Source organism: Drosophila tropicalis, unplaced genomic scaffold (assembly GCF_018151085.1).
Source record: "Drosophila tropicalis isolate 14030-0801.00 unplaced genomic scaffold, ASM1815108v1 contig_845, whole genome shotgun sequence".
Classification (NCBI taxonomy): Eukaryota; Metazoa; Arthropoda; class Insecta; order Diptera; family Drosophilidae; genus Drosophila; species Drosophila tropicalis.
Genome location: NW_027173338.1, coordinates 11,722,774 through 11,736,748, shown reverse-complemented (window position 1 = coordinate 11,736,748; position 13,975 = coordinate 11,722,774). Strand labels below are relative to the sequence as shown.

General features: G+C 41.5%; 1 protein-coding gene across 5 annotated transcripts in view; it reads right to left on the bottom strand.

The window, feature by feature from the left end:
* The window catches only part of Samuel (SAM-motif ubiquitously expressed punctatedly localized protein), a 58,332-nt gene that overhangs the window by 8,042 nt on the left and 36,315 nt on the right, over positions 1-13,975 (bottom strand). For all 5 annotated transcript variants that reach the window (XM_068294450.1, XM_068294453.1, XM_068294451.1 and 2 more), the window contains 3 exons: positions 10,695-11,111; positions 10,142-10,631; positions 9,294-9,974 (listed from right to left, as the gene is read on the bottom strand). In XM_068294450.1, the coding sequence (XP_068150551.1) occupies positions 9,294-9,974; positions 10,142-10,631; positions 10,695-11,111 (1,588 nt within the window). The remainder of the gene's footprint in view (positions 1-9,293; positions 9,975-10,141; positions 10,632-10,694; positions 11,112-13,975) is intronic.

Sequence of the window (13,975 nt, the reverse complement as noted above, 5' to 3'; positions counted from 1 at the left end):
AGACGAAGAGTTCGACCTGATTGCCCAAGCAGCCTCTGCTGCTTGGCATAGGCAGTGGCAAGTACCAAAGCTGCCCATCAACAACCTTTGCCTTGGTTCATTCGCTCACTGCCCACCTAAAAAGAAGCAAAAGTAAAAAAAAAACATCAAAGCAAGACCACGAAAAGTGATCGACAATAAGATGACCTTTAGCTAAATACACTCCGAGTCACTACAATGTGACACCTTCTTAACGACATTTTGTTCTGAAGCTATTTTTGATGTAATTAAAGGAAAAACTTTGTCCTAATATATGTCATAATAAATTTGTCATTGAAAATCGTGGTCCATAAGAAAACCCAATGCCAAGGAGGAAAATCCAATCAAAACCTATACATAATTCCAAATTCTGTTAAAAGTTTTTGCATCTTAAAGTTGCTTGAGCTAGTCGGCTACCCTTCTTGTAATTTTTTTTTTGTTTTCGTACAAGTATTTAAGGTTTATACTCTTTTTTGTTGTTGTTTTGTTTGACTCGTTCATTTGGAAGTCCAAGATCAAGTTGGGTAACTAACAATTACGCTTAATGCCAAACATCCTCTGTGGATTCTGTGGCTGCTACTTTTGCTGCTGCGGTGACTGCGGTTTGATCTTGTTACGCATTCAAAGTTCTTTTTCTCTCTCTCTGTCTCTCTGTTTCTTTTTGCTCTACTAGGTGGCCCAGTTGGGGATTTTGGTTTTGGAATCTGGAAGCCAAGTTAACATTTGATTGGCATGTGCAGCCTTTATTTCGATATCTGCTTTAGTTTCAGAACTTTTTTGCTTAGGCACGTGTAGGGAGGAGGCAAGGTTGGCTAGAAGGCAGTATGTGTGTACGGAAATAGGAGGATCAGGAGTGGGAGGGAAAGTGTTGGAAAATTGCTAGGCTTGGCCCGTTTTGATTGATTTGCTAGGCTTGACTCAACATTCTATATCAATCACGATGGTTTTTTTTCCTGTGTCTAGCGCAAAGTTGCTTATTTTTGTAAAATAATTTAATAAATTGCCATCAAGTCGCCCGAGGTGGTGCAGTGAGTTGCACTATGACGTCGAGAGATACTACACACCAGTCGTACTTTGAGTCAAATGTGGTAATAAATAAGTTTTATATTTATTTCACAGCTACTACCGCAGGCAGAGTTATAGCAAGTACGATTAGTATACAATATACAATGTCAAGCCACTGACAGTGGGCGATAAGTGTTTGTCTATTGATTTCAGTTCGATAAGATATTTGTCAACAAAGATAACTAAAATCGAAACTCAAAAAGTATTCTATTGCATTAGTTTTGGATTTAAAGAAATGGTTGTAATCATGAGGTCAAGCATTTAATTTAATATCAATTTATCTGTATTTTTTCTGTCTAGATGAAAATCAGCTTGAGGTTAAGTAAAATCTTTCGCACTGAAGGTGGTGTCAGTTTCCTTATACAACCATCATCCACGAGTTCAGACATTGAAATAATCGTTCGAGGATCAACATCCTTGACAGGAAGTCGATTTCTGCCACACTATTGATCAGAATGGGAATGCTTCACTTAATTGCTGTTCCCAGCCCACTGTGGCTTATTTTATTATATCTTCAGGTCAAAATATTAGCAAATTTTATGTGACCCGATCTCGGTCTTGCAATGGGGTAAAAACCGAAGGCTTAAACCAAACTCTCTGCCTTGAACAACAAAAAAAAAAGTAACCTGGGCCGCTGTTAATTTCGCTTGGTAGGCACACATAATCAGTTTATTTTGTAGTTTTTGCTGTTTCTTGCCAACAACAAAGAGAAGCAGCAGCAGAAGCTGAAGAAGACGAGGTGGGCAGTGGCAGCAGGCAACAGTAGGAGAAGGAGAAGATGTGCCCCGGGTTACACGCCAAAGATACAATTTTAGATTATATGCCCCAACTGCGCGCATGCGCATAATAATAATGCATGCAACAAGACGACGGCGACGACGAGGTTGGACGAGGCGCTGGATGATGACGATGACGACAACAACGACGACGACGCTGGATGTGGCTGTGTGGATGAGGACGAGGTTGAGGACGACGAGTAGCCGGCCAGTCGGCCGGCCAATTGCAGTCCAAAAAGTTGAGACTCTTGGCTCTAGGTCAGGGGCAGCAAGGTGAGACGTCGGGGATCGGCTTGGCTTCCTGTAGGGGGTACAAAAAAGGCGTGCAAGTGGGTATAATCATCATCAGCTTTGATAACACACCACGAGCGACGTTGGGGCAATGGTTTGCGACCTGCCTGGACCCAAGAAAAGGAAAAGGCAGAGAGAGCGAGAGGGAGAAGACCCAAGAAGACCCGGCATGATCTGCTGCTTGGCATTTGACTTTCGATCTGACTCTTTTCTGGGTTTCTTTTGTTTTGTGCTCCCAGTCATTCGGCTGGTTTTAGCATGGATCTCAACGGGGGCTGCTGCTTCTGCTGCCAGTTAAATGGCAGCTATACTGCCGTGGCCACCTTATAACCTCCGCCTTGGCGCACACATTTTGTATAACCTCTGCTCTTGCAGGCACAGTGGGCATGGCCAAGCCAAATATTGCTTAAATACACACCAAACTAATCGGAATGGTGAAACTATGAGGATTATGAAAGAAATCGTAAACAACCTTTGTTACTTATCCATTGTCGGTTAATTCTTATCATAATGTTACGGCCTCCTCCAAAACAATCAGGTATTATTAGCTTAATATCACATATAATTCATATTTTACATATATTAAGTACCCAGAAATCACCCAGTTGTTATCTATAACCATGACTGTTGTGGTCTAAACGAATTTTAATTTATCTACTTATTAAAGGAACCTTATCAAAATGAAATAGTCATCTACAGATTTCAACAACCTACATTTTGTAGCACAGTGCTATATATCACCGATAATTGTTTTTCAGTATCGAACTTTAAGTCAATGGAATTACAAGAAATCAAGTTGCCAAATTCGTTAACTGAGACATTTCTTTCAGTGTGAAAATTTTCCTTTCAGGTGTCTTACAACAATGCAGCGGCAACTGTTGCCGATGCAGCAGCAGCAGAAGAAGCAGCAAACTCTTTCTACTCGATTGCAATCATTTGCTTTCGTGCTGTGATTTTTGTGTCCCGAAAACTTGGCCAAAAGAAATTTTTCAATATAGTTGATTGTTCTAAGCAAAAGCCAAGGTCCAATTCTTCTGGTGGCGGTGAGTCGAACAACCGACAGGCAAGAGAGCAGCAGCGCCCAACATCATCATACAGACGACATCATTATCGTGCAACAGTATCAAGGAGAAAAAAAAGACAAGAAAAATGCAAGGCAAAGGCAAGAAATTGCTTGTCTTTTGGGTTATTTTTTGTGGGCGTCCCAGTGTCCGAGAAATGGAAGCCCCCGATCAAATATATTGAAATATGGCGGTAAGCGAGCAATTTAAATGTTGCCCTCTTCCCCTTTAGTCCCCTCCACCCCCACCCTCCCCGGGTCCACTACATTGCCACAAACTGAGATTCCGTTTTGTGTGTTGCACGGAATGTGGTTTTAAGTAATTCATGGATTAATGGTAGCATATTGGTCGACAACAAAGGCGACGACCAGAGCGGTGAGCTGCGAGGAGAAGGCGAAGGCTCTGGGGCCGAGGTGGAGTTGGAGGTAGTCTTGAACTTCTTGCGGCTGCTGTCTCTTGAGTGAATGGTCGTGTCTACCGTGTCTGAGGCGGTTATATGGCTGTGGTAAGAGTAGGAGTTGCATGTTTAGCACGTGCCTTCGCCTTCGCCAAACTCCTTACTAAAACCAACTTTTAATGCCGGCTGGTTGGTTGGTTGGTTTGGTCGAACGCTCGGTCAGGTTAGCCCGATTCGTGTGCGGTAGTTGCCGCCTGGTTCCGACTGATAATGCGTTGACCGCCAACGCCGCAAACTAGATTGTTACGTTTATAATCATTAGGCAAGTTGGTGATTTGAGTTTTTTCCCATTCCATTCTCCCCCTTTTTTCGGTTCGATTCTTTGGGCTATGAAAGTCTTTTGCTATATAGACTCGCAGGTAAGTGGAACTTGTTGTTGTTGTTACCACAAAAAGCACCGTTAATATACATGAGTTGAAAACGGAACTTGAGGCAACACACAAAAAATATATATTTTATTTGTGTGTGCGCTTGGGTTTTCCAAGTGAACACAGGGAAAAAGCAGGCAGATTAAGGATCTAGATAAAAAGAGTCAAAGTGAAAATCACTAAAAAAAATAGCCATCTCTGGCAATTTGGACTTTGAACATACATAAGGACAGGCTGAAAGGTCAGATTGGCAAAGTCAAGTTCTTATAACTTGTTTGCAAAGTTCAGAAAATAAAAAAAAAACTCGTCATGTTGGCTTTATCATGGAATTAGTTAGTTAAAAATCTTGAACTATCAAACAGCAAATTGAATAATCAAACTAAGCTGTTAAAAAAGAGCCAACTGACAATTCTTTGTTCAAAGAAAGAAAGCAAAACGTAATAAACAAAAATGTATAAGACCACCCAGGACGAAAGAACAGCAGGACTTCCCATTAATAATAAATACAATTTAAGTATTCTGATTATTGTTTAGTAAAATATTTTTTATAAAAAAATGGTTAGAATAAATTCTGTCTCCATGACTTATGAGGGAGAGAGAGAGAGGGAGACAGTAATATATACTTAACCTATTTTTCAGTTAATAACATATATGCAAAGGTTTGCAAGGGATTATTTAAGTTACTTTTGGTTTACACGTATCTATTAGTTTTTTAGAATAGACACAACTTTCAAGTTGCACAAGTTCACAATAAAAAGTTGAAAAAACTTACAAAGTTCGCTTTTGTTGGGACTCGCTTATTGTTAGGCTAACTTATTCAGCTTGATTGAAATGTTTGTTGGAAAAACATAAATCATTTGGCAATTTAGTTAATTTATTTTTTAGAAAATAAATTATTTGGAATATTTTTGTTCGAGCCCTGGCATAAATTACTGCCTGTTCGTTTTTACGTGACCTTTTTTTGGGGTTTGTGTTAGGCTTATCTAAATGACCTCAAGAATCTTACTCAACAGCTTTCATTAGAATTTTAAGAGAAAACTACTTTTGGGGTTTATCAAAGTGATGAATGTCGCAATTTCTATATGTAGTTTTTATTTCTTTCTCACTGTCAATCTTTATTTGCCGTAGATGGCCCGAATTAGTTTTTTTTTTTTTCTGTGTTTAGTTCCTAATGACATTCTGGAATGTGTGTGTGTGTGTTTGCCCGAAAACGATATAAACGCAAACAAAGCTGTCAAAAAGTCAACCAACGCAGTACATTTCGAACCCCAAATCTTAGCCTCCTTAGCTTGTTTCTCCATCTTCGGTGCGGAGCGTTACGATTCTATGCCCCCTTCTTAAAGACGCGACATGCCATGCCATAGAGAGCTCCAAACGGGGCTGTACTCGAGAGTTAAGCTCCAGCTCCAGCTCCAGTCAGTGCTCTGCTGCTCCCTCTCTCTATCTCTGTATTTCCCTCGTTCACTGTACTTATTGTATTTGACATGCCAAATGCCAAAAGTACACGTAGGCGTCATAAGATTCATGACTTGAGTTGACTTTGCTTTCGTCTGTTGTGGCCCACGGTCGTCGTCGTCGTTCGATGAACGTTCTCTACTTGAGAGGTTGAGAGGTAGAGAAGTAGTCGGAGTGATATCGGAGGGAGACACACCAACGTGTTATTGTTGCTTGGGTTCACATAAATGTCAAGCATGGGCAACAACATGAAGATCAACTTTAGCTCTAGATTTTGCACTAGGTCTCACTCTCAAGACGGTAAAAAAAAAAAACGCCCCCACCATTTTGCATGTGCACCTCCTCTACCTCTCTTGCAGTTCGTATGCATTTCAAAGTCGACCCTATTATTAGGCATGGGGTTTCATATTTCAGAGCATTATAAGAGTAAACATAAACAACTGTATGTAAGGAGAGGGATCGACATCTCGGCATCGGTGGTATCGGTAACTCGCAGCAAACTCAGCACAAATGTCAAAAACACCCAAGCACACACACGCACACAACAAAAACACCAAACACACATGCACACACACACACACACACTTGTCACTTGATCGCTGGCCTAGAGGTCGTCCATACCTCTCTCAGATACTATCAATATATTTCTCATTATTTGTTTATCTTAATTCGTATTAAACTTAGATTTTTTATCGCACAAGCAACTCGTTACTTTGACTCCACTCCATTCGACTCTGCCTTCTCATCCATAACTGTCACATGTTGACTGGATAGTTTTATTTATTATACCCTAAAAAACTATTGGCCAAATAGTGGGTTATACTCAAATTCCAATTCAATATGTGACTAAGATTTGGGGCATCTTTCGTGAAAGTTCAAAAAAAGGGGTTTCAGTTCAACTTCTTCAGAAAGAGTATTTTCAAGTCGGTGTGGTGTATAAAATATGGCAAATTCATTTGTATATTGGCAGGGCCGTTGCGCATGCGCTTCACTAGCTTTCCGCACCTGACCCCCTCCTTCTTCCCTCTACCCTGTTTCTGTGTGCTTGTTTAAGGGAAAAGCAGTGCCCCTTTTGGGGTCTTTCAGTCGGTTTTGTGTTTGGTTTTGGCCAAATTGATTTGGAAAGTTGCATTAAAATGCAATTTGTAGTTAGGTTTTTGTGGCATGTGAGTTGGTTGGGGTTTTTTTTCATGATTTCTTTGAGGAAGTGGCTATTATTATGGGGAGGGAAATAATAATAATAATGACGGGGCAAACAAGCAGTGAATATTTTTATGTTTTCTTCAGTGCACACGGGGGAAGGGGAAAGTATTTGAATAGTTAAATCTATTGCAACTTCCATCACCTGCTACTGCCTTAATAAATGATGCTACAAAAAGTCTCTGGCTTTATCTAGCTCGTGTCTCTGATCACGCATAGAAATTATTATTGTACTTTAATATAGCCATAAATCTGTGCATTTAAGAATAACGAAAAAAAAAAAAACGATGGAGAAAAATATAGCATCCTGCTGGGCTAAGCTGTGGAGGATAGGCAAAAGAACTCAACTTATGACTTCATCTGCATTTTTATGGCAAATGCCAAATGCATTGGTTTTAGCATCGGCATCGAGATCGAGCCACCCATGCGTGCTCCACCACTCACACTCTCGTGATAGAGGGGCGGGGCGGGGCGAGTATGTGAGGCGTGAGACGAGGTTGAGACACAGTTGAGGCAATATCAATAACACTTGCAACTCTAGCAAAGCTCAGGGACTAGACTGCAACATGATGCGACGCATCGTTGAGAGCTTGGACAATGTCACTGAACCAGTTCTCAATGTCTTCATATAGATTTCCAAGACTCAAGTGAGTTTTCATCCCCCCTGCCAACTACCCCCTGCTCCTAGGTCTAGCCCTCTTCTCCCTGTCGATCTATCTTTGCGACTCTCGTGTGGCTGTCCGGCCAACCTCTGCACTAAATATTTACAACCTCCACAATATCTCAACAAACGACGGCGACGACCACGATGGATACGATGATGGCGACAAAGTTTCTTTTTCTATCGTAAGCCTGGCGGAACAAGTTCAGGTTCAGGCCAACCAACCAACCAAGCGACCAAGCCAACAACTGCACCACAAAAGGTGTTCGCAATACCAAGACGACCAAAGACCAAAGACGTCGTCTCTGACTGGCCATAAATTCAATTGAATATTACGCCAATTGCTTTTTTGTCTATCGCCCGAGCTGGGGCACCAGCAGCAGGCCAGCCAGACAAACTGGTCTTTGGCTCTTGGGGCAGAGCCCATCCTCTTGGCCTCTCGGCAGCACTAAGCAGAGATTTAGTTCATCATTGAATGGATGTTAAGCCGCTTTGGGCCTGCTAATTAGGCGACTTTCAAGGCCTGGGCCAGTGAAAATGTGTCAACACCTAGAGGAACTGCCCCAGCCGCAGCCTCGGCCCCATCATGTTAATTGTTAACACTCTACCATCTCCTGCTATCCATCCATACTATATCACATCGTATAGAGTGCTTGCTGGCCATGTTTTCACTCCATTAACGCGCGATGCGGCCTAGCAGGATCTCCACATAGTTGACGTTGACCGATCGTCGACCGCAAAAAACATAACAGCAGTCGCAGCCGCAGCAACCGCCGCACTAACCTGACCGATCAAAAGTCGTTCAACTTGCCTGCCGGAACTGGTCGTAAAAGATCACCTGGGCCAAACCATCTATGTGGAGCATTTATTTTTGCTCGCTTTGGCCTCACATCGCATCACATACACAACAACATTGCGTGGCACAATATTAATGGCCGCCTCACTACAGTTTCGAGTTCAACTCCAGGCCAGGCCATTTTATGTTTGGCAAGTTCAAATTTGTGCGGGGGGAAACAAATGAGAATACATAGTTCATTCGGCAGGAAGACTCCCCCCAATCAATCTTCCTCTCCCCACAACTACTACCGAAATGAACTCATTTGGTTCGTACTTCATCTGCACGAATCTTGAATCTGAGGGGATTATGCAAATCGTAAAAAGTTTAGATTTCCTACCCTTTTGGGGATTATGGAAATCTATTATTTTCGATTAAAAAATATCTCAATTAAAGTTTTCTATCTGAATATTATTCTGTTAACACTTTGATCATCAAAATAATTCAGATAGATTGCGAAAACAAAAGGATAGGAAAAGAAGAGAATGAAGGTGTGATAATTCCTTTCAAAATTAACATTTGTATGCCAAATGAGCTTTATGATTTTCCTAAGTCTTGCCGACATTGAAGGATAGGGAAACAATTATAAAGAATACGTTTGACCTGTCTTGGCTTAAAATTATTCGTGTTTTTGATTCGTTTTGTCTCTGGGTCGATAACGTCACACATGTTGCAGGTATTATAATAGTTAGTAAGCCGCTTAGTTAGAAAGCAAATGATTTTACTTAGAAATATAATAAAGAAAAGGAAAACACAAAACAAACGATCACATTTTGAATTTTATTTATCCTGCAATCTTGTGAATTTTATTAACAATTAAAATATTAATTCGGAGAAAGGCAAGCTGACAGTGCAAACTGGCTAAAGAAAACTGCTTAGCATTCAATTTGAAGGAGTAGGTGAAGCCAACAACAATCGACTCTTGCGTCCATTGCGAAATGAAAAGTTCAAAGATTTCTAAGGATTACTTTGGATTGAATCTGAATATACTTTCTATCTCACTTTTATTCGAGGAATAAGAAAAACGCTTCATAAACATCAATTAGCTGAGACTCTGTTGGGCCTTTCTCTGCACTCGGGGCATTCATTCACTTTGCTTGACTTACCTGAACGTATTCGGCGCATATATCAATTCCACCCACAAAGGTGCAGACATCGTCCACAGACCAAGAATTAACCTCTTCGCTTTGGGCCTGGCATTGACGCAATGTTGTTGCTGCTGCTGCAGCTCCTGTGGATGTTGCGTTGGCGTTGGCCTCGTCGTTATTGTTGTTGTTGGTATTGTTGGTGGTGGCCTGTTCCGAAAGTGGCGGGGATGGTGTGGAAGATGCTGTTGTTGTCGTCGTCGTCGTTGCTGTTGAGCTAGCACGACGCGTTGCCAGCTGCAGGCTTTGGGGATCGGTGTGTTCAGCCTTAAAACGTTTGGCGGCTGGCGGTTGGGAGCTCAAATCTAACGGCGCCGCCGACGCAACCGATGAGCCACCAGCACAACCACCACCACCACCGGCAATAGGCGCCTCCGCTGTAGCCTCCGCATTGGAACGTGGACTAGACTGGCGCGAGGCGTGATGAGACTGTTGCTGTTGCTGCTGTTGCAGTTGCGCCGAGTAGATTAAAGCGGGTGTAACAAATTGAGCCGCCTGCTGAAGTGCAGCATTTATACTGGGACGTGGCGTGCCTGCTGCACTGGCACTGGGTGAGGAGGCATTGGAACTGGAACGTTGTTGTTGCTGCTGCTGTTTACCGCGCAAAAACTGTTGAATTTGGACATCTTTGGCGGCACGCGCCTGTGTGTGAGTGAGTGTGTTGGAAAGGAAAGAGGAATGAGTATCAAATGGTAAAGTACTTTGGGTGGTCAACACAATTTTCTTTATGTGTGTGTGTGTGTGTGTGTGTGTGTGTGTGGGGGCGGAGAAAGTTGTAGAACTACCTTAAGAAGAATTGTAGATCTTACCAGAGTGATCAATGCTTGGGTACTGCTCATGTCCATCAATGGCGGAAATATACCCGTCGAGAAGGGCAAAAAGTTACTCATAAATGGTGAAACACTAGCAGCGGCCACTACGGCAGCCATTTGATTCTTAGCCTGCTCTGTGGGCGAATGTGCGGCAGCGGGTGGCATACTATTGGCTATCACACCAGCTCCGACCGCCGCCGCCGCTGCTGCCGCTGCCACTTTGGCCTCTTTGGTCAGACTGACAGATGATGAAGTGACTGTGACTGTGGCTGCGGCTGAGGGTGAGTGCTTCTTTGTGGTGCTGTTGCTGCTGCTGCTATTCGTGTTACTGGAGTTATTCACTGATGAGTTCACGTTGCTCGATTTGGTAAGACGCTCGGAGGAATTGCCACCTAAGGATGCAGCACCACCGCCGATTCCAGTGTTGCCACCGCCGCTGTTGCTGCTGCTGCCGTCGTAATAGGAATTGCGACGTGTTGTATTATTGCTAGATAAAACGCATTAAAATCAAGCAAAGTTTCCAAGACTTTGTTATCGAATGTATACTCACTCATTGGGATTTGTATTATTGTACTTGGCCGCCAGGCAACGCATTATATCTGAATAATTGCGCGTGGAAAAGTCTGTGGGATTAGCTGAACTGGTTCCAGTTGCAGTGTTTGTCGCATTCGATGAACCACTAACATTTCCGGTGTTAACTGTACTACTATTACTATTGCTTCTATGTTGCTGCTGTTGTTGCTGCTGCTGTTGCTGCTGCTGGGCCTGGGCCTGTTGTATGCTGTTTAGCAAATTTGATGACAAATTGTGCATGGGCATGTGCGTTGTCTGAGAACTGGGCGGACTTAATCTTTGTTGCTGTTGTTGTTGCTGTTGCTGGGGGGAGAGGCCACCAGTAGCACCACTACCACCTCCTCCTCCTCCTCCGCGATACGATGATGAGTTTGAGGGAGTGGCGCTGCGAGATCTGCAAAGAATTAAACAAAAAAATATGATACTTATTAGTTTATTTATGCTAATCATCAATATTGGTAGAACATTTTGAGTCAAGTATTCTATTTGCATAAGTTCACAAATTCTGACATCAGCTCCTATCCATAGGCTGGCTGGAAATAACAAATGTTTCCAATGACCATAATGAAAAGTTCATAAATTAGCATCAATATTTAATTAGCTCAACTCCCTGATTTGAATATGGTAAGGTGTTGCTGACAATTGGATTATTTGTCATCTTCATAGACTGGATGGAGCTTTTGCTTGTCCGCTTACTTGACATGCTAATGAGTGGCTTCCGTGAGAAGAGATCACTACCAGCGTCAACCACCACACACACACGTTGGAACTCTAGTGATGATCAGGTGTAGTCTAAGCCTTCTTGACGTTTGATATTTCTTTTTTTTTGGTTTTGTGTTTTATTTGATATCACAGACAGAGAGAGAGAGAGAGGGGAGATAAACATAATGCGATTACGATAACATGTTGCAAAAGTTGACATGGGAAACAAATCCAAGTCCATGAGAGATTGTGTGCGTTGCATCGGGGAAGGAGTTTCATGGTTCCGGGAAATCTTGTAGACAGACAGACAGGTGTGAAGTGATTGAAATTGAATGTCTTTGGCCCCAAAAAGAAAAAAAAAAAGGCTCCGTCGCAGCAAAACCAGCTGTCTACAAGAAACAATATCGATGACAAATTAAATATTTCTATAATTTCTAGGTATTTATTGTTTAAGCAAAAGGCCATAAAGGCTAATAAACCAAAGATCTATATCAGATATTGATTGTCAATTTGTGGAATTTTCTTTTTTCGCAAGAAATCTCTCATAGTTTTCTTTACAGAACTGTTTATGAGACTCATTTGGTACCCTCCAAGCTGAGGTCCCTTGTCCTCTAAAGAGGAGCGGTCAAACTATATAATTATATAGTCAACCTTGATTGATTTCAATGTCAACGCAAATTTCCGACTGTCGCCTTACAAAAATTTGTATACTCTCATACCAATCTATCTTTTAATAGGTTTAAATATAAAGAAAGAAAAGGTTGTTCAACATTTATAGGCCAACTTAATGTCTTTGTCTGATTGTGTCTATGGATGTTGTTGGCTTTTGGTATTTTCGGTTCTTCATTTTGTTTGCTAATTTTATGTTTGTATGTTTTGTTCATTGATAAACTTTTTGTTATTGTTTTTGGCATTTGTTTTAAAGGTGTAGGCGTAAAAATAGATATCATTTGCATAGACAAATTTCGTTTGTCTGTAAAGGTGGGGCGTGGCCTCACATAAGTGTGTGTGTGTGGATATTATAATATCAAGCCAATTAGCTATGCCAAAAAACAACAAACCGTTAGACATTTATACACAGAAATCGAGATCGAATTTAAAAGGGGCAAAGAGAAAAAGTCAGGGGGAAACCAGAGATAATCGCCACCATAAACCATTTTTCCCCCGATTTTTTTCCTCCTTTAACAATTGCTTAAAGAACAAGCCAGAAAACACAACTAAGTAGCTGCTACCAATCGCCAAAGCAATTTGCAATAATCAACATTTTTAACAAACAAAACAAAAAAAAAAGAGTAACAAACAAAAAGGTAAAAAAAGAAAAAAAAACACTGAAATAGGAAAAAAAAGAATAGAAAAAATACAGAAAAAAAGTTGTAGACTTTGTTGTAAGCAGCAGGCAAACAACGAACACAGAAAGGCAAAGAAAAAAAATCGACAGCCAAACAGATCACGATAAATCAATGGCAACAACAACAACAACAAGAGCTAAGCTAGGCTATATATAAAATTGTGCAGCAGCCTCCGTAAGGCGACACGACATGACCAACGACCAACCAAGCAACCAGCTAACCAAACGGGCAACCAAACCATCCAGCGACGACGACGTGCAGCACGAGTTTCCCCCAAGACCAGCCTCGCCCTCTTTGAAATCCCAAATCCCAGGCATGCAATCCACTTGCAGCTGCCACCGGGGTTGGGGTGACCACCACTAGCCAACGATCGGGATGCTGGTAGAGGGGACGGGAGAGGGTGATGCAGAAATCTATGCTGATTATTTTTTTCGGTTTTTGGCTCGTGTGGAATGAGCCCGGCCTTTGCTGGTGGCATGTCTCTTGGCAGTAAGTAGGCAGTTCCATATGAGTTATGGGACTCCGTTCCCCCCAGTGCTCGATTTAACAAAGATTGTTTCAAATGCTTAACATTGAAGTTTACATACCAGGCCACAACAAGGAGAAGGAAATGAAATTGTCAAGAAAATTCTCAAATACAGTTGAAAAAAAGACCACAAAAACCTACTCAGAGTCGATCTTAAGGTTCTTAAGATAAATTTTAGACATATTTAAATAGATTTAGAGTCAATGTAAATCAGAAAAAGAGTTATGTAATAAATTGTTTCCTTGTACTCTTTGCTTACTTGAAATACTATTTCTGTGTAGATAACCTTTCTCTAAACGTTTATGTTCTTCGCTTATTTTCAGGCATATTATGCAAAAATACTTTTCATTCATAAAGTGGAAACGTAGTATCTTAATATGGAATCTAACAATTCGTTAAAGATAATCAATGGCTGAGTCTGTTGAGGACCACCCTCAAAGAATATCAAAACGTAACCTTACGAAAATAGATACAAAATGGAGATATGGTAAGTCGACCAACCTCCTCTAACCAAAATCGAATGACAAACTATCTTGACTTTTGTCTGCTTATTAAATCGCTCATGGACCCACAGACACCTCAGGTGGCGAAAAGCGAGGCGAGTCTCAGGTCTCATTAATATTAATAAGTTTCGTTTCTTGTTTTTTTCTTTCTTTTTTTGGAGTTCGTTCTCCGTTTTGC